We start from the raw sequence: 21,628 nt of genomic DNA, 5'->3' as shown, positions 1-21,628 counted from the left end.
TGTAAAAACTTATGTTTGATTGATTGTGTATATTTTCTTACATCGCTACTAGGCTTATATTTATACTCTGTCTAAAAGAGTTACAATCAAGTATGACCAGGATTCTAATTCCAAACTAAACGGAATCCGTATACAAAACAAATTCTAACAATTATGGAAAACATTTATCTATTTTAGGCAATCAGCACACCACCATCATCTACCCGATGATTCCACGCCTTCTTTCATCATCATCGGCATATTAACCCCATCGGCATCGGCAACTGCCAGCATCAACCATCGGCAGAGATCAACCACTATCTTTGGATTCAATCATATCCTGCTGCTTTATCATCGGCATCATAAGCTATCGACAATTCCCTTTGTCAATAGCCATCACTTTTTCGCCTGCCGATCTAGGTTCCACTATCTGTCCGGATACGTGTCAAAAAATGGTGTCAACAATCGGCAAGATTAATTCATCAGAAGGTTCATATCTAATCTATGAGGCAATATCAATGCTTTTAGTTCGTTGCTTAAAATGAAGGCCGATTAGGAATTTGTATGGGGAGCTGAGCAGCAGTTGGCCCTAGATGAAATTAAGAAATACTTAACAAACCCTCGAGTGCTAGTTCCACCTCAACATGGTAAACCCTTCAGGTTGTATTTGTCGACTGATGATACTGTTATCAGTTCAGCTCTTATTCAAGAACTTGAAGGAAAAGAACATGTTATTTATTATTTGAGCAGAAGATTGGTGGATGCTGAGACAAGATATTCGGCCATCGAGAAACTATACTTATGTTTATACTTTTCTTGTATTAAATTGAGTCATTATTTGTTATCGGCCAAATACACTGTTGTATGCAAGGATGACGTGGTCAAATATATGTTGTCGATGCCAATATTAAATTGCAGGATCGGCAAGTGGATTCTCGTTACGAATCGGCTAAGGCAGTTAAAGGATAGGTTATGGCCAATTTTGTCACTCAGCATTGCAACATAGTGGATTCTCTGGAAATTGCTCTTTGGACACTTTTCTTCGATGGATCTACCTGTGGTGAAGGAGCAGGTATCGACATTATGTTGATTTCACCTCAAGGAAGGAAGTATGAGTTTTCATTGCCAGTTGTTGCTACATCGACAAACAATCAAGATGAGTATCAAGCTTTGATAAAAGGGTTAGAGTTAATTAGAGAGATACATGCCGATGCTGTTGAGATTTTTGGTGACTCTATGCTGGTTATAAATCAATTGGTTGGGATTTATGAATGCCGAAGTGAAGTATTGATCTCATATTATGAGAGATGTTTGCAATTGTTGAAAGAGTTTAAAGATTTTCATCTTGAACATATTCCTTGATTGCATAATGAAGAAGCTAATCAGCTAGCTCAGCATGCTTCAGGGTATCAGCTTATCCAGCAGGTGCTGACATCGGCAGTTGATGCCAATGATTGGAGAACGGAGATTACCGATTACTTAGGGATCCATCCAAGAAGGTTGAAAGGCATATAAGATTTCAAGCCACTAAGTATGTGCTCCTCGATGATGAATTATATTATCAAACTAATTATGGTGTTTTACTCAGATGTCTTAGCGGTGATGAATCGAAAAGCTTAATTGGTGAAATTCATGAAGGAGTGTGTGGGGCACATCAATCGGCTTTCAAGATGAAATGGATGATCAGAAGGAATGAATACTATTGGCCAACTATTCTTGAAGATTTCTTTAAATATTTTAAAGGATGTTAGGGGTGTCAAAAATTCGGCAAAATTCAAAGAGCGCCTGCATCGGCTATGAATCCTATAATTAAACCTTGGCCGTTCCGAAGATGGGCTATCGATATCATCGTTCAGATTTATCCACCATCGAGCAAAGGGCATAAATTTATACTTGTTGCTACCGATTATTTCACAAAGTGGGTTGAAGCAATTCCTTTGAAAAAGGTGACATCGGCCAATATGATCGATTTTGTGAAAGAGCATATTGTTTACCGATTTGGTATTCCTCAAACTATCACTACCGATCATGGTACTATGCTTACATTGGGAGAATTTGATGAGTTTGCTATCGGTATGGGGATTAAAGTGTTGAATTCTTGTCCTTATTATGCTCAAGATAATGGTCAGGCCGAGGCTTCTAACAAAGGAATCATCAAACTCATTAAATGCAAAATTGAGGAAAATCCTAGGCGGTGGCATATAGTATTAAATGAGGCTCTGTGGTCATATCGGATGGCATGTCATGGTACAACCAAAGTATCGCCTTATCCGTTGGTATACGGGCATAATATAGTACTGCCTTGGAAAATTAAAACTGGCTCTAGACGGGTATTTTCTCAGGATCAACTAGCAGTCGGTGACTATGATACTCTTATGAAAGATGAGTCAAGTCAGAAGATTTGGCAGGTCATCGGTCGAGGGCTTTGGTTAGCATCGAGGAAAATAAGAAGAGGGTAGCCAGATGGTATGAAAAGAGGGTGAAGATAAAAGTGTTTGCCGATGGAGATTTGGTTTGGTAATTGATTTTACCGATTAGGACTAAAAGTTCAAAGTTTGGCAAGTGGTCTCCTAATTGGGAGGGTCCTTATCGGATAAATCGATCTGCTCCTGGTAACACATACATTCTAGAAACCCTCGAAGAGGTTGTCTTTCCTAGAGCATTGACTGAAAAATATTTAAAGAAATATTACCCTAGTATCTGGATGGATGCATAAAAGTATAAATGCCGATAACAGTTCTGTCAACCAAAATCAGACAAGAGTATCGATGTTTCTTAACGTATTGATGCAATGCACTGCCGATGAACAAGATTTACAAATTTAATAAAGACCGGATAGCTGATATCGAACGTAGGCGAATCTGATCGGCTTCCTCTATCTCGTTGATATCTTCATCAGCAGAACCCTCCACTGGCTTGAGCTTTTTCTTCACCGCTAGAGCTTTGTGAGCTTGCATATCTCTTTCTTACTGGAGGGCCTTGATAGCATCGGGTAACTAGCTTTCTTCCTGCTCGGCATGAGTAAGAGCTGCCTCGACATCCTTGAGCTCAGCTAGTAGGGCTGTTCTCTTTGCCAATAAGTCCAAGATTTTCTATTAAGTTCAACGCCTGAGGTCTTCAAATTGTCGATGTTCTTGTGCTTCTCATCGGTGGTCTGCTTCAATTGTAGCATTTCTTCTTTAAGTTGGGTCTGAGCAGCTCTGTCGGTAATGCGTTGGACAGCCCTGTGATATTGGAGTTGTGGGCTTTCTAAGTGGGCAGTCGGGAAGAGTTCCTCCTTGATGTTGGCAGGGACTTGGCCACGGACTGTTTCAAAAATTGCTTTTGCAGGGTCTGAATCATGTACCAACTGAGCGTTGTCTTGCTGCAGCAGATTTAGTAGAGCCTCCAACTTGGACTTGACTTCTAACAATACTGTCCTGAATGCGAGTGCAGAGCTTGTTTCCTCCCCCTCATCGTGAGAAACGTCGATGGGGAAGGAGAATAAACTGTCTGGGGAGTCTTATTCCTGAAAGAAGAAAAAGGGGTCAGTTGAAGACAAATATGAATATTATAAATCGGCTAAGTCAGTCGGCTGACTTGCTTCAAGGCAATCTCTTGCCTTTGACTGGAGGAAGCAATTTGGAGTATGCCATGTGAGGGATTGGTTGTGCCTGCCGATGAGATGTCTTCAGCTATAGGGTTAATTGGTGCCGAGACTGATGGTAATTCCTCTATAGTCTCATCGGCAGTTGGTTCTTGGGGTACAACGGTCGATGATGCGCCTTGCACAGATAGATCAACTGCTTGCCCAGGTGCATCAGCCGGTTCTGGCTGGCTCGGAGGTGCTGGTTCAGGTGTTGGGATCGGTATGGACTTCTACCGTTTTGACTATGCTTTAGTACCTATTGGAGCTTTGCGCTTTGCAACGGCGAGCTGGGGGCATCGACACTTGTTGGTTGTAAAAGTTGGGCATCTGGGACATTTGCCGATGTACTCGTTTGTTGCTGCAAGACAGGTGTACGATAGGATAATGTAAAGTTGAAGGAATACCTCTGAAGGCTTGTCGGGGATGGTGGTGTATGATGCAAGAGGAATTGCCGATGATGATCCAGTTGCAGTTCTTGCGTCCTGGAAATTAGTGTTAGTAGGGTTTGAAATCGGCATGGATTGGAATTAATAGGGTTGTTACCTTGAACGCTTCTACCAGAGTCGCAGCGACAGCCGATAGAGTGACCTTAGCCTTAGCTGATTTTAGTTTGGTGATGACTTTCTTGGCGCGGGCTCCCTAATGAGTCAGAGTAACCAAGGTGGAAGCATTATAGCCAAACGGTGATATCAGAGATATGAGTCGAACGTCAAAGATTTTCCCACTCATGCTCGTGGTTGGTGCTGGGTCATCGATCTGTCATGAGAAAATTAGTTGCCGATGAAATTAAAAGTGAATAAAAAACTAGTGTTAAAAGAAACTTACTGCATCATCAGGGACGATGTGCTCAGAGTCGATCTGATGCCGATACGTACGGGAAGATGCTGCAAATAATTGTCCCTTCCACTCTTGCCACCATAACTTGTATGACTCAGTGATGAAGGAAGTTGGCACCTAGGTGGATAGATCAAAATTTGTAGTATTGACATCAGGGGGAGTTGCACTATCTTGTCCGAGTCCAATCTGTTGGTGATTGTTTCTCTTGGCTTGATTACATCGGCAAAGCAGAGCTTGATCGGTAGCTGTCCAAAGGCCAATTGACGTGATACTGCCGGTGGATTGTAGAATTCATAGGTAATGCTGGTGTTCTTCCCACTGCTAAATATATTTACTGGGATTGCCTGGGAGTGATGATGGCCATCATAAGTTCATCATCCTTGTTCAAAGCCTCATCAACAAGTTTGAAAAGGAGAGAATGAATCTGGCTTCTTCATCGATGTAGGGCATCCATGCCCGATGATCACGGGAGATGCCATTGTAAAAGCTTTCGAAGAATCGGCTGATCTGGTCTTTGTTGGCCTCTGTCCCAGGGAGTACTATTATGGCCTCACCAAAGTTAAGGGGTGGGCGTGTTGCCGATTCTTCATTCTCAAGTTCATGGTCTTCCGTGATATCTCGTGGGAATTGTTGAGCAAAGAAATCCCATTGCAAGCGTTTGTGCATGTGGGCACTCAACCACATGTTAACAAACCACCACAGATCTCCTAAGTTGCCGATGGGTTCACCAAGTAGAAGCCTCTAAGACACTTGATGTAATAGGTGATAAGTGGAGCTCAGAAGATATCGACCAAGAGGGAGCCTTACAACGTTGGCTAGCAGCTCAGCTGCGGGGAGGTAAACATTGGTTGGCCCTACCGATCTGCCACAGAAAATGATTTTTTGTAACCACGTGTTTAAGAATGTGGCGTGTTCCCTCTGACCAACTGCCCCAGTCTTCCTGTATTCTTGGATATACACTATCCAACCACCGATGTTATGGGTATTCACTTTGTGCTTAGGCTTCCTATTAAAAACGATGACATCATCGGTAGTTGAAATATCTAAGCCGGTAAGTATACATACATCGGCAAGAGTGGGGCTAGTTGGGCCGTGTCCAAACATGAAAGCATTTATTGTATCTGACCAGAAATAAGTGGCAGCAATCATCATCGACTCATTCTTTTGCATATCGGCAATCGACAGTATGATGCATTGGTCTAATTTCCGCTCTGCCCAATACACTTGCATCGACCCGATTACTCTCAGGTACCAATCTTTCCACACCTTGGTGGTTTTTGGCCAAGATCGATAGGTATCCTTCCACAAATCTAAAGAAAAGTTCTGGGCTCTAAAGGGAATTCTATTGATCTCTGCGTTGATCAAATCGGTTGGATCTAAGTCACCCATTGGACCTAAACATTGGATGTGCGGCTGATCGGTTGGAATGACTAACTTGTTGCATAGTTCCTAAATTTGGAAGATCAAAAGGACAGAGGAAAAGAAAAAGAAAATCACTAACTATATGAACTTGCAAGGGCAAAAGGAATTGCAGTAAAAGGGGATGAAGGCGAAGCAAACCGCAGGGACGTCGAAGTTGATCGCCATTTTCTTGAAGAGGACGCAAACGTAGCTAAAGACTCAAGGCTGCTTATGGGGAAGATTCTTGCTGATTGTGGTCGCACGGTTGCTTGTCGGGGTCGCCGCCGGAGAGAGGAGATGTTGAAGGTTGGAGTCTGAGGGTAGAAGACGAGCGTTTGGGAGAGATGTATTTCTAGGCCGATTGGGGTAGGGGCATTCTGGACTTATCTCTCTAGCGTGCGCGTGTAGGTCGAGGTTATTCAGATGCATATGGTAACTGTTCGCACGATAATCAAGGGATTGTGTAGTTGGTTTGGTGGCAAGCAATCATGATTCAGAATAAATCTTGGTGTACAGGATATTTTGATTCCCAGATCGGCAACATGACATTGTGTTAGGTTCTTGCCGATGGACTGTTGCTTTTATGTCTTGACCATAATCGGAACAAGGGTGATTGAAGATTCGTGCAATATTTACTGAGGTGCGTGAATAAAGGCTAGATTCGGTTGGATTTGGCAACATATTATACCATGCTTGGAGGATGAGCTAGATAATTAGGTGAAGGCAATCATTATCTGGAGTAAATTTCAGAGCATTAATAATTTTATACTCCGTAATTGGGGGCATGTGTTGACATTGTTTTTTGCACATGTCAAAAATGATCAGACTGGGCTGATCGGCAGAAGGAAAGTTATTGTATTACGTTGGTAAAAGGGTGCCGATGAAGATCAGCTTGTGAGGATTGTTGCCGATGAGTGGTGGTGACCAATGGAAAGGTTGTCGTTTGACTTAGACTCGGAAGCGTTGCTGGCAAGATCGGGGCTGTCACTGCCGATGTCGATGAAGGAAGATCTGAAGACTACTGCCGATGAAGCGTCATTGCCGATGTCGATGAAGGAAGATCTGAAGACTACTGCTGATAAAGTTTATGATAATGGAAAGCATGCGGAGGGAGCAGAAGTCGATGAAGGTTTCATTGTAATTAAGGCGGACAAGGAAGTAGATAGGTGTCGTTTTCCTTTTCTGTATTTGTTAGAGTATGACTCTGTAAGAGTCATGCTTTTCCTTAGGTATGGACTCAATGTTCTGGTCGTGTCTATACTTCATGGATCAGGGTATAAATATTGACCAAGGGACAATGTAAAAAATCATCAATCAATATCAAATCAATTTTTAATCTTATTTATATCTACTTACTTTTCGGCGACTTCGTCAATTTGCATATTTTCTCTTTACGAGTTCTCATCGATTTGACGAGCTACATCGCTTCAGTGCGACCTTCGACGATCCTTGAGTTCCGTGTGAGTACCTCTTGGTTGTGGCTTTCGGGCGTATCGTTGTTGTTAGGACCAAAGTACTCAAGTTATCATCCTTGTCGATTAACGGGTCAAATCGACTGGCACGCTTTGGATATCGGACTGGGTCTTAGCCCTTTGTGTTTGCAGATCCACTTTTGCATCAACATGTGGTTATGGGATTTACTATGCTACCTTCAAATTTCCTATCTAAATATGTACATGCTCTACACCTACAAAAGCTAATTGCAGTCAAACTAGTGTCAGCTAATTGAGCCTCATGAACCCCTGGTTTTACTTGTTGAGTACGACATGTGCTCACCCTTGCTATTTCCCACCACTCCAGTTTACTAGTAAGAGTTATCAGAAGAGCGATGGAGTTACGAAGGACGTTCATAGGATACAAGAAATGCTAAGCATATGTTACCCCCAGTCAACCGTCCCTGTGAAGATTGAGCCCGAAGATTAGTTACCATTCCGTGATTCTCTGGTGTAAGTGTTAATTATAAGTATGTTTCCGCTATATAACATTCTTTCTGATACTGTTTCTTTCTGTTGTTGTATGTGTGGACTTCCTGGGCACACATATGGCTAGTCTGGTTTTGTTCTTTAAAAGCGGATGTGACACTCTTTCCAGGTTGTTCACTTTTGATGTGGTTCAAATTATTTTAGCTTGTTATTGTTGGAAACGTTATAATCTTCTGGTAAAATTTACTAAATTTCCATTATGCTAGATAATAGAGATGGCTTGACATTGCTAATATCTAAGGAAGAAAAGAAGAGAAGGGAGGCCACACTAAAGGTTTACTCTTGCTCTTCATGAACTACATTTTATTTATTTAAGACATAGTTAGTTGGCCATGTCAATACTATATGGGAATGAGTACAACATTTGCTTTGGAGCAGCTTTCTTTTGCACTGAATTTGTGCTCATGAAATAAATACAACACTGGAAGACTGATAAATTAATTGCATAGGTCATTTGTCCTATTTGTTTTTGGGGGGTTTTGTTAAGTGCATTCTTATAGTATTCTGTTTGAACTAACCTCCGCTGAACAAAAGTAACATGGTATCTGAGTAACAATGATTATATTGAGTGCCTTTGCAGGTAAATTCATTTCTTTGATCATTTTGGTGCCATAAGTCATCAAGTACTATATTTGCTTGCAACCTTAGACATTAATCAAGGCATTTCAGGTCTTGTATGTTTGCTCTTTGAATAATCTTTGGAGTGTAGGTCTGCCATGGACAATATTTTCTCTGGAGCATCTTTGTTTTCCATTGAATTTGTGCTTAGGAAATAAATACAACACTGGAACATTGACAAATTGCATAGGTCATTTGTCATTTGATAAATTGCATATGGATTTTCACTTCGGTTGCTGAAAACCTGAAAAAACCTCTGATTCAGGATCAAACATCACTGGAGACCTTAGAAGTTAAGTGTCAGCGACATGTATACAGTGTAGGCAACTAGCTACAAACTAATGATGTCTTCAGTTTTTTATTATTATGTCTTATGTCTTTATTAATATCTAAAGGGAGGATGAAAATATTTACTTGAATATACACATGGATGATGAAACAAACTGCAATTTGTGTGTACATGATCAAAAGGAGCTCATTTTTTCTCCTTGTATGTTTGGTGTTTTCCTTAGATGTTACTGGTGATGCTTAGCATACTAAAGAGAACTACTTACTTTCATTTTCATTTCTCCAGTGAGAGCATTTCTTATTGATTTTTTGAATGGTACAGTTTGTTAATTGCTTGTCATGCCATTTGTTTTAGAACCGGGTCTTGTGGTCTGATAAGAACATGGAGTTGATTATTTTAAAAAATGTGTAAATTATATTTGAAACACTATAGTACTTTCACTCTAAAATACTATGGAACATTATTATTTTCTCATATATTCACTTTTGTAAAAAAAGGTGGTTTGTCTCTTCTGAGCTAGATAGTTGTTTTCATACGTATCTTACTTCCTTATAATGCAATCAAAGTATTCTAATGATATTTTAGATATTTTATTTCAATGTGGAGATTTGCTATATGCTCTGTCTATAGCAATCTTAAATTACCATTACTCATGGTAATAGCTTAAAGAGTGAATGTGTGTTTGTAGTAACTAATTGTAATTATTATTGTTTTGCAGATACCTTTCTTATACTGATCTTTGTAGTGGCGTTAGCTCACCTGCGATCTTTATTTTGAACTATGTACTTGAATTATGTGAATTTTTTGTTTGAATATCCTTGTGATGTAAAATTGATGCTCATCTTTAAGCTATTGGATCAAAACAACATTTTGCTAAGATAAAGTAGATTTAGTGTGTCTGGTGACAAAATGTCAATTTCTTGATGCTCTTCATGTTGAAATTTCTTAAGCTCAAATGGTAAAATTGATGCTTACTCTTTATGGTTTTCATGTAACAGTGATGATTGGCTAAATAAAATGTTGATAAAATTATATCATTTTTCTGTAACAATAAATTATCACAGTATTATTTTTCACACTCCAAAGCGTATAGTCGGGAGTCGATGGTTGTTGATCTATGTGAGTGTCTGTTGATCAAATTGCGTTCACTTCAGCACGTGTTGAGACGGCCAAGTATTATTTTGTTTTTTGATTAAATGTCATCTTAGCGTTAGTATTTAATTTTATAGAATCCTTATCTTATCATGCGAACCCTGTATTTTAAGTATAAAATATTAGCTATGTCGTAGCAACGCACGGATACGCTACCTATTGAATAAAAGAATAAACATGCGTAAACTATCTCTTTTACACGAATATTGTATCGACGAAATAGTCGATCTAGTTACTTTTATTAGAAACTGATTACTTAATCCATATGAAATTATTGAATAAGAAATGTCATGACACATCATCATTAGATTATCATTAGGAGTTGACTTTTTAGTCACTTTCTGTAAATTAACGGCTACTTTGAGCCATACATTGTCTGGCAGGAACCCCGGCAGATTCTATAATTTAATGTCTATTTCTCTTCCTTGTCAATTTTAGGTCAAATTGACTGGCACGCCACGGATTCAAGTCACCAAGCTAAGCTCGTGTGTTGAGGCTCAGGAGGTCCAGAACTCTAACTTCTACACATCCTCTCAGAGCCATCGAGTGTGTTATACGAGAAGCGATTTTTTGCTCCAACAGCTACTACTTGATAAACATAATATATAAAGCAAAATACAGTCAAACTAGTGTCAATTATTTGAGCCTCATGAACCTCTAATTGTTCTTGTTGAGTATGATTTGTGCTCGCTCTTACTGTTGCTCTGGGTTATCCTGGTCGTGTACGAGGCATCTCATCAAAAGAAGGATGGAAAGAAGGATTCAGACCAGAGTGGGAAGCAATGTATAGGAAACAGGATCGCTACAAGAAAGAAATGTCTAATTATTTTAAGGAGGAGGCTAAGAGAGAAGTTGAAGAGGTGGTGTCTAAAATCCTCTCCAATCCTCCTCCTGAGTTGATGCAGCGATTGGCGACCGCAATGTCTAGCCAATTAAGTGGCCAGCAGCCTCCTCAAATGCAGCTAGTCGTCGCCCCGACAACAACAGAACAAGCTCCGGTCGTCCCAAGCAGTATTGCGTCTACCAGAGACAAGGTCCGCTATCTAGTTGATGAGATCGATAGTCTTGTGCCTTGCTCCCTAGTCATAAGGTATGGTTTTAACAATAACCGTACAAGGGAAGTAGTACAGGACTTGCGATCCCGGGGCGTCAATTCCATGGTAGTGAGATCCCTGAGGACTACTGCAGGGTGGAAGTGTTGACAGTTGTCCAAGGATATGAGGACGACATGCTAGACATTCTCGGTCCCGAGGGCATTGAGAAATTGGGACAAGCTATCAAGAATTTTATTCTTTGGCCTCGACAGGACGTCCTACTGTCTCAGCTACCAGAACCATCACCCCGAGAAGTGCCATAGACTCAGGAGTCGTCCCATCCGACATCTCTTCCCACTCCACCAACCTCTCCAATCTTGCATCCACAATGCCCACCACCACCACCACCAATAATTCCTCAACCACCATCCCCGCCACCATCAAAAGCCACTCCCCCACCATCATCTAAACCCCAGGCTTCACCACCATCACCTAAACCCCATGCTTCAACACCGCAATCTTCCACACCACCGGCACCCAAAAATGATGATAAGACACCACCGCAACCAAAGAAAACAAAATTCTCGGTCCCCAAATTGGTTTCCCCGTATGAGCCAAAGAAGAAGGCCGCTGGTACGGCCCTATTTTTGTCCAGAATTGCAAGGAGCCGCACTTCAAAACTTGTTGACTTGGCAGAGCATGAGAAGGAGGGGTCAAAAAGCTTTGAAACGTGTATTGTCAATATCAGGCCACCAACGAAGGATGATTACAAATTTGTCCCTACTAAATATGAGCCAGGCAGACCACTACTTAGTTGGAACAAACTCAAAAAGATCTCAATTGGTATAAAAAGGATGCATGACTAGTATATGAGAGCAGTTGGTATAAAAATGATGCTTGTGTTATTATTCATGAGTTGCATCAATTTTCAACATCTAACATACAATTGCTCCTTGCAGAATGAATTTTGAACAACAAGAGATGCGGTACGGTTCGGATCCGGATAGGTCTGCCAGTAAAAGGGTTGCGTATCTGAGCCCGATGAAGATATGCGAGGAGCAGCACAACTTCAGAATCGGAGACAAACACGACTCCTCTAGGTTTGGATCCCACTGAGCGTAAGAAGATAATAGATGAAAGTTGACTAGATTATGAATGTACATATGACCTCTACATAGCCTTGGCACTGCTCAAGTATCAAGATCGAGAATGTGTTGTTGCCCCATACAACTTTGGGTAAGTGTCAGTTTGTATTCATCGTCGTATTAGTAATTTCAATGAGCACTTGCATCATAAATTCGATTCTCTCAGAGACCACTGGATCTGCCTCCTCATTAATCATAGTCTAGGACGTGTGCTAGTCCTAGACCTGCAGACTATGATTCTTCAAGTTATGCAAAATTCATTACACACTTGGAACGGTAAGCTGAGTACATTAATATTCATACCTACTTTTATAAGAGTTTCAGAATAACTTGAGGATTGTGTATTCGATACTATAGGGCCTATAGGTATTATAAGATCAAAGGTAGAAGGTGCGATTCATCAGAACCTGGGCAGCCATCGAGATTATTTTATAAATGGCCGGTACGTACCAAAATATCACAAGATATCTTTTATAAATATAATATGCATATGACGATGTTGCAACTAATAAATATCCATATTTTTGTCATACATCAGTGCCATAAGCAACCAGTCGGATCGGTCCACTGTGGATTCTACGTCTGCGAGTTCATGAAAGAGATCGGAAGATATGTAATTAACCCTTCTAAGGTATTGCTCTAATAGTCGTTTATATAATTGTATCATTTTTTGTTGCTAAGCATGTGTTATATGAACTATAAATTTATGATGTTTCTAACTTCCTATGCAGCAACATGAGTTGAAAAAGGCGAAGAGCGTGACTCAAGCTGTTCTATACAACATAGTTGAGGACCTCTGCACTTTTCTCTTGAGAGAAGTCATTCCCACCGAAGGGAAATATCACGACCCGACCAGCGTCCTAGCAAATCCTGAGTTTAGAGCGCTAAGAGATATTAGTAAGCTAAAGCTATCTCGATCGGATTATTAGAGCAGAGGTTTCAGATGTGAAACCTCGTATGTCTGTAAACAAAAACCTTTGATGTGTGATGTTTGTAATTAATATAATTTTATGTACAAAGTAATGGTATATATAAATATATTGCATATTGCATTGGTTGAATCTTCTAGTCTAACATAGTTTCAATATTAATGTATATAATATATATATATATATATAATATTAAAAATAGGGTTTGCTGGAAAATAGGGTTAAATTGGAAAATCTTACCACAGGCGGTTCTGTTATGAGAACCGCCTGCCTGTAGAAACTGATTTCCACAGGCGGATCTCATAACTGAACCGCGGTAGAAATCAGTTTCTACAGGCGGTTCTTAGTTAACCGCCTGTGGAAACTTTTATTTCTACAGGTGGTTTACATAAAAGAACCGCCTGTAGAAACTGATTTCCACAGGCGGATCTCATAACTGAACCGCGTGTAGAAATCGGTTTCTACAGGCGGTTCTCAGTTAACCGTCTGTGGAAACTTTTATTTCCACAGAGGCCTATAGCTACTGGCGGTTCGTCAATCCGCCTGTACAAAGGGGTTGCGAACCGCCAGTATAGTATCTCTCTGTACTAGTGGCAATGCCATCTGAGGGTTTTAGTGGTATGCCAAGTCCTCATCAAGATGGCGGCAGCAGAGCAGACAACAATAATGACTACCTAGCTGATTCTGTTGAGCCAAGCGGTGCTTGCACCCCATTGCATTTTTGGGCAAATGAGGGGAGCTGGAAAGACAGAGAAGAGAGGAGAGGGACGAGAAGTAGAGCTAGAGGGGATTTACAGTATATAGTATCTCATAAACATAGGCAGTAATAAGAGTTAACTTATTATATATTTGTCATACACAACTATCAACTTCACTAAGAGTCATGCAAATGAATGTTTTAACTTAGGGTCTTAGGCAGATTGTACATTAGATGGTTAAGGCAAGACATAACTTTGTTATACCAAGTTATGCATAAGTATTTTCTATACATGGTTATGTGCAATTGTGTCAAAGTTGAACTATGGAAAAGTATTGTCATTTGGTTCTTTTTAAATGTATTTTTGAAATTAAAACCGTGGTGTTTGGGCACTATACTAGTATAGGTTGTAGTCGTAAGTCTGCTGGCTTTTCTTCTTTCTGTTCTTCTCAGTCTGATAACAGCTATATTTCCATTAGCTTTAATGGAAATTAATGGGGGATGATGCCACCGGTTCAAAAAAATAAAAAGTCTCAATCAAAAAAGGTTACAAGCCTCCAGTAGAGAAGGGCCATACTTTGGTTTGGTCCTTTCACTAGCCTGTTATACGCTGAAAAGGAAAAAATGAATAGAAGAGAAGCTAATGTATGGCATATATATAGTAAATAAATGTATGTAGCAATTTTGTGGAGCAGCGAATGTGCAGACTGTGGAACCTCGTGAAAAAATGGCAAATATCCAATTTTCTGAACTTTTATTTTGTGGAAGACATTTAAGAAACTAAGATGAACTCAGGTCAGAAGCAACCCGTCCTTCTCTACCAAGGTAGTAGCACTGATTTCTATCTGTTCTTGCTCACACTAGTGGTCTCACCACCGTACCAAAGCCTCCGCTGCTGTATTGAAGCATGATCAATGGATTCTTTCTGTTGGATCTATAGAGATCCAGCATGTATGGTCGATCAACCAGTTGAAATCAGATCAGACTTACTATTCAAAATTAGTTTTTGGTCGTGCACACAATCAATTGCCATGGCCTATGTTAGTGCTCTGTTATCTTTAGTTTTTGGTCGTGCACACAATCAATGAGTTGCCATGGCCTATGTTAGTGCTCTGTTATCTTTCTCAGAGCTGGTGAAGTTATCGAACAGGTTGGGAAATTAGGAGATAATAGACAAGAAGACCGATCTAAACACTTCATGACCTATATTGATGCAACATCTGGTGATCCAAAGTTTACACCAAAAACATTGAAGATCATCTTTACACTGATTACACATCTGAACACAAGGTTAAAGTTATGGGCCAATATTATTAGAGAATGTAGCATTACCGGCCTTTGCAAGTGCACATAGTTAGAATATTACAAAGCTTTTACACTTATCTCACATTTACTTACTAGAAATGGGCTATTTATTATTACATATATAATTATGGGCTGATATCATACCTGAAACTTAGGAGTTTTAAACCTGAGGCCTGCAATCGAATTGTTCCCATGATTTTTAACCCACAAATGAAGCCTAAATGTACAGTGCATGTTTATGAACGGCCCAACGCATTTGACATGGAGAAAAATGGCTTGAATGTCATAAATAGCCCTACTACTGCAACCATGCTTATCACTAGAAATAGGATCTGGTCACCTGCATTTTTCATAAGTCAAACAAGAATATTCACTCAGTAATTTGTTGTGTTTTAGCTACCTGCCACCATTGATAAGGCTGCATTTACATGTTGTTTATTTATATACCTGGTAAGAACAACCCTGTCACATGCTTTTGAGTCCATGAAAACCTTGAAAACAGCAAGAAAAGAAGTTCATCAATCAGAAAAAACAAAAAATTGTTATTTTTTTCCTAGACAATAAAAAGTAGTACTTACAAAGTTCCGGCTCCTGCTGGACCTACACCTTTGAACAATGACAGTACAGTCACGGAGATGCCATTTGCAGCACCTCTTTGTTTTTGTGGCTGCACTTGTACCATAGGATAAGTCACAATCTAAAACAACGATAGAATGTATTAGAAAAATGAGCCCTTAACGGTTACCACTGCTGTGTTTTGTAGAATGTTGCATGCAGTAGTTGTTGTAGCCTGTTTGTTGAAATATAGATCAAAATTAAAAATTTAAAAAAAATGAAATGGTTAAATTTATTTTCTTTAAGAAGGTTCTATGCATTTGAAAAGAAGTTGGCCCACCGACAATACATTCTTCAAAATTGAAGCTATGTTGATTAATACTTTGAGCTCTAGCCCTTGTAAGTTGTGCATGAAGGGATACGTTGTGAGGAGAAGTATGGACAAGATCTACAAATCAAACAGCATGTTCAGCATGGTTCTTCAAAAGATAAAAGAAGTTAAGCAAGCATTTAAACAAAAATAGGGATTTGAATCAAGACACCGCTTTTAGAAATTGTCATTGCCACCTCATTGTTTTTATAGAAAGAACTCATCTTGCACACCTCAATGTTTTTCTAGAAAGAAGTCAAATATTATTCCCCATCTAATATTCAAATCTATAGCTTCACTTTGATTTATTTTACTAGGTTGATGCATATTTGTTTCCCACTTAACATTAGACTACATTGTTTCAGATCCTTGATTTTCTTTTTACAAGTAGAATACTGAAGCAAATCTCACAAAGTTGTATTTCTCACATACCGCAGCAGGACGTAATGGCCTGATTGGTCCAAAATATTTGACAATGAAAGGATAAACAACAAATTGATATACCAGAACACCAGCACCTACAAGGATCAAATGAAGTTGTTGTAAGGTAAATAATTTGATGGCAACACTACCGGAATTGTTAAATGCAAAAATTATTTCCATGTTACTTTAATTCACTTTGCAGATCATTATTTCTCTTTTTTTCCAAGGAAATTATCTTATTATATGCAATAATTATTTGCATAAAAGTTTGGAAAAAATACTATATACCTGAGATGGTTAGCACAATAGCCAAATCCTGCGATGTCAAACTGAGGCCCCCAAATTTTCTTTTGCTCGCAGCCCAGAATGAAAATGACTGAAGATAATAGTAAGAGAGAACATATTAGGATTGGACACATACAGATTATCATCAATCTCAGGGGCCACAACAATATTATTGGCATCCTTGCATATTGAACTGCTACTACAAAAGTTACCCTCATGTTCATATATATAAGAAAAAAATCACCTCAAGGTAAGCTACATCATGGAGAGAAAAAGTACAGTAGATGATTACTGATGACACAAATTGCCAGTTCATTAACAGGTTCTTCAAAGATGTGTCACTAGATACTCCAGCTTCTATGTTTGAGAGACCAACTTGTGCTTCCACTTCCTCAGAAATTTGTGCCTCTTCATCAGCACTTCCTACCTTTCCATCATTGTGAAAGTGTAGGGTTTCCTGAGAAAATCGGATATATACTAAGCATCTTTCTATAAATCTTATGATTTTTTTAGAAGAATGTTCTTTACATGTGTGTGGATATGTAGTCAAACTTTGTGCTAATGGTAGCCTAACAATCCTGATACATTTATTGTATTTTGAAGGGACCTAATAAGTTGTATTTTTGAAGGAAAGAATCATAAAGGGCAAGATGTTTCATACGGGAAGCCAAATGCACGCGATGCATGATCCCATTGCTAGTATTGATATGGTAAAGCATGGGAGAAAGTATGGAAACCTGGAGATAGAAGCAAATTCCAAAGGTTTGTCATGTGCATAAAATGATAAAAAATCATATAACAAAAATAGTATGAGTAGCAATTCACCTTCCAAATATGGATTCTTTTGAGAAAATATGTGGGTACTTTTCTGCAGGCTAATACATGATACAGGATAGACGATGTTAGTCATACACTTTTGCATTTATTATTTTATTATACAATTAAAGTGCAGCTATTATTTTCACCTGTGCAAGAAACCCTCCAATAGCTGGTCCAACAACAAAAGCTATTGCTCGTGATGATGTAACCTAGGATGTCATGTTAGACTTAAGTTAGATACAAGTAAATATGGACATCATCACAATCTAAAGATTTGTTGAATAAGATGAAGGTTTTAAATGCAAAAGATAAAATTAAGGATTGTTCTTACAAGAGACATTCCTAGAGCTTGGTGCTCTTTCCTGCAGACTTCTGTAGCATATGCCTACATATGTATCCATGAGCATCTAATGCCTACTCTCAGTTGCTAATTGGGGCAAGCAAAGACAATAAGCTACCTTAATTGGTCCCAATATACCACAAAGCATCCCAAGCAATCCCCTAGATACAATTGCCATCCAGTATCTTGTGCTAAGACCAAATAATGTGTTGAAAACAATCCTGAAAATCAAAACTTGGTTTACTCCCATGTGATGATGGCATAGTAACTGCTGAGTAAGATCGCACAATGTGGCCGATTATTTCCTACACTGAGAGCATACTAATCACGATGCATGGCTTCCTTCCATACTTGTCAGCAAATATGCCCCATGGCACCGAACTGAAGATTCTAGCGAAGAAATAAGATGCCCCTAAAAGAGAATATAGTTAGCTTGACTGTAGCTAGTGATGGCAGTATCATCGAATTGGGACAATAAGTCAATAACTAGGGTCTCCAACTCTCCATATTATTTAAGTAAAATGCACATGCAACCTGATTAAGATTAAGAGTATAAACATATACAAGACAAGTTCTGAAAACCTCAAAGAGACATTACTCACCAACAAATCCAGCGTAAAACCCGATGTCTTCCTCTTGCTTTGCAATATTCATGTCCCTAATCTGTTGTATTACAACAGTAGTACAGAGTCATTAATCAATAAATTTCATAATGCAATCAAGTCTCTTCTCTGAACCATATACATACCATGAAGTATAGATAAGGGAACAATGATTGGATTGGCAGAGCTGGGATGGACAAAAATGAGATGTTATACATCAACAGATAAAACAAATATGATATGATTGATTTGGAAATAGAAAAATTTACGTAAGGTATAATAAAGTAAATAACATCATTGTAATTGTAAATATGTCTTGGACAAGTATAGTGCTATAACCTCTACATTTTATAGATAGTTGTGATCTCAAAGTTATTTAACGAGGTCAGAAGCCAATCCAATTTTGTAGTATACAATTTATTTTTCTACAGCAATACTGTGATGTAAAATTTTCCAAGAAAAAAGGACATAAATATTGAGACATACAAAAAAATTTGTACTCCAAGCGACTAATTTTTCTCATATTCTGGAACATGTGTTGATAGAGGATATCAATTATTCAAAAGTAAGGGCTGAATGCTAATTTGTACTACTACTTTGTACAACTTGCACTAATGCAACTAATTTTCTCTTGTAACTTTTCTATTGCAATATCTGTAAGAACTGTTGACAAGACCAAGTAATGGCATGGACTTTGAAAACCACCCATCAGCATTTCGAACAATTTAAGCACAACTATGGTCCATCAAACATAATAGATGGCAAGCCTTCTTCGAGTCTTAAGCCACTGAACCGCATACCGCCCTGCGCCCTGGCATGCCGCAATCCTGTGTCTCCATGGCCACCATATATCCTTGGCTACTAAGCTAGGAGGATTCAAGGCGAGAGAGTGTGATTGCAGGCCTGATTTTGGCCCAAGTCAACAACTGAGCAAGGCCGTATCCATAACTACCCATAGCCCATTAGCTTAATATGCACCTGAAGCGCTTCTTCCTCACAAAGAGTGGTAGACAGAACTTGATACGTACCTATATGTCCATGTCACATGCATGCGTTTGATCTAGCTATATGTAGGAAATGATAATACACTGATATTGATAATATTATATATATATATATATATATATGGTCACGCCACTATTTTTATAGTTTTTGAGTGTTAATAGCATTTTTACCACTGTTTTTCTTGTTACCCTATAGTTATACTAATTATGAGATAATCAAAAAAATTGTTTTTAATTAAGAAAAAAATCTACATATATAGTTCTAATGTTTCAAAACTAAATGCTTTGAAATATATGAACCATCAAAGTTTCAAAATTTTGACAAGATTTTTGGTTCATTGCTTGTAGGAGTAGCACCAAACAGAGGGCATCTGTTCTGCCATGCCTAGAACATGTACAACATAGTATTTTTCAAGAACCAAGAGAAACAAAAAGCGGATGCCAGATATTTACTGGAGGTGAGGCCGATGATGCAGATGTAGAAAAAGTTGAGGTATGGGATGCCTGTTCTGATCTCATTCGCCTCTTCCAGCTGACAACCGGGGCACCCCTTGTGGTAGTCCTTCTTTGTTTCCTCAGTTTTAGGAGGCTCATCGCCAATGTTTTGAGGAGGAGGTGGTGAAGTTGGACGTGCCAACTCTTGAATCTCGCCATGATGAGACTCCATTTAGTGAGCCTCGCTGCATGAGTATTGCAAAGCAACTCCAATTAGATATGTTGGCAATAGGAGTACAAACCAAGCAAGTGGCAATTGAACTGAAGTACAGAAGGGTGAGGACATCAAAAGAATCAGCCTTCTATAACACGTACTGAAAAATAAACTAACATGTACAGATAAAGCATCTAAATAACGTATGACTTGAGCAATAGTACAACAAGCTGAAAGGAAAGAAACTTCAGTTTCATAACACACTATGAGATTCTTTGGTGTAAGAGACATTCAAGTGCAGCAGAATCATAAGACAAACAATATTTAATAGTTCAAGGAAAACTCTGGAATCAAAAGTTCCAAACTAAACTGTGTAAACTTCAATTTCTGTCAAGTATCCTTTGCTATCTAGATTGATATATATCTTCCTACAACAGGTCACAATTATTCACATATTGCTATACTTTGTGAATCGTCTACACCCTGTACTTTCTCTAAGTTTCTGCCAAATAAAAGTGGCGACTAAATATTTACATTGTAAATTAAGGTCCATATATATATTTCAATCAATAATAAAGTATAGACCGTAGCACTACCATGTGCGTTGTCGTTTCATCAACTCAAATCAGATTCTGCTGTGTTGCTGCCTAAAATAAAACCGCACAAAGATGCACCAGAGACCAAAGCAAACTGAACTCATCCGAAATCCAGCACTTGCAGACTTACACCTGAATGCATCGAACTTGAAAGAAATTAAAGAAGGAAAAATAAAAAAACAGGAACAAGAACAAACCAGCCCTCAGCCCTCGGAAGAGATCGAGAGCCAGCAGAAGCATGAGACAGACAACAGTTCATGGTAAAACGTGGAATCCAAAGTTCTAGTAGACTAATAAACAGTGTAAACTTCAATATCTGTCAATTAAGTATCTTGCTATCTAGATTGTTATCTTCCCAGAACAGGTCATATATAATTGTTCATTACTATACTTTGTCAATCGTCTATACACCCTGTACTTTCTCTTTCTGCCAAATAAAAGTGGCGACTATATATTTACATTGTGTAAATTAAGGTCCACATATATATTTCAATCAATAATGAAGTACAAACCGTAGCACTACCATGTGTGTTACTGCCTAAAATAAAACTGCACAAAGATGCACCAAAAACCAAAGCAAACAGAACCCATCCGAAATCCAACACTTGCAGACCTCACCTGAAGTCCTGAACGCATCGAACTTGAAACAAATTAAGAAAGACAAATAAAAAAACATAGGAACAAAGAACACACCAGGGATGACGGCGGAAGGAGCGAGCCTGCGGCGTGGTTGTACCTTGGCGGGCTCCTGGACTCTCGAATAGGTATTGTATATATAGTAGTAGTGCGGCTTTGTTTATGCGCGCGCGGTCCAGACCAGAGCCGGCGTATGTACCCGACGGGCGGGCCGGGCGCGATCCCCACAGCCCCAATCGCAACCAATCCGCTGTGCCGTCGTCAGGGATTCGGGATATTTGAGGCCCCGATTGGTGCTCTCGGGGACGGTTACAGGCAGTTTCCGTAGTACTATGGCCAAAGTCAGAGAAGGG

General features: G+C 39.2%; 1 protein-coding gene and 1 long non-coding RNA gene across 6 annotated transcripts; one reads left to right on the top strand and one right to left on the bottom strand.

The window, feature by feature from the left end:
- On the top strand, positions 43–9,700 carry LOC110433512. Of its 2 annotated transcripts, none has more exons than XR_002450963.1 (3): positions 43–7,936; positions 8,034–8,101; positions 9,453–9,700. It is a non-coding gene; the product is annotated as an uncharacterized LOC110433512 (long non-coding RNA). The 2 variants fall into 2 exon arrangements; XR_002450962.1 differs by having other exon boundaries at positions 8,041–8,101; positions 9,453–9,638.
- LOC8074975 (protein ZINC INDUCED FACILITATOR 1) lies at positions 14,346–21,399 on the bottom strand. Of its 4 annotated transcripts, XM_021457644.1 has the most exons (19): positions 21,333–21,398; positions 20,640–20,771; positions 19,848–20,074; positions 18,537–18,577; positions 18,391–18,451; positions 18,098–18,200; positions 17,907–18,009; positions 17,780–17,833; positions 17,595–17,657; positions 17,455–17,504; positions 17,291–17,366; positions 16,874–17,086; positions 16,633–16,720; positions 16,354–16,439; positions 15,892–15,999; positions 15,742–15,786; positions 15,575–15,663; positions 15,444–15,487; positions 14,346–15,336 (listed from the first exon to the last, which is right to left on the bottom strand). In XM_021457644.1, the coding sequence occupies exons 3-19, from the start codon at positions 20,059–20,061 to the stop codon at positions 15,233–15,235; spliced, it is 1,542 nt and encodes a 513-aa protein (XP_021313319.1). In that variant the 5' UTR covers positions 20,062–20,074; positions 20,640–20,771; positions 21,333–21,398; the 3' UTR covers positions 14,346–15,232. The 4 variants fall into 4 exon arrangements, with proteins under 4 accessions (XP_021313319.1, XP_021313320.1, XP_021313321.1 ...); XM_021457645.1 differs by lacking the exon at positions 20,640–20,771 and having other exon boundaries at positions 21,333–21,399; XM_021457646.1 differs by lacking the exon at positions 15,742–15,786 and having other exon boundaries at positions 15,575–15,693.

Source organism: Sorghum bicolor, chromosome 3 (genome assembly GCF_000003195.3).
Source record: "Sorghum bicolor cultivar BTx623 chromosome 3, Sorghum_bicolor_NCBIv3, whole genome shotgun sequence".
Classification (NCBI taxonomy): Eukaryota; Viridiplantae; Streptophyta; class Magnoliopsida; order Poales; family Poaceae; genus Sorghum; species Sorghum bicolor.
The sequence above is the reverse complement of the archived record's forward strand: the minus strand, read 5'-3'. Positions and strand labels throughout refer to the sequence as shown.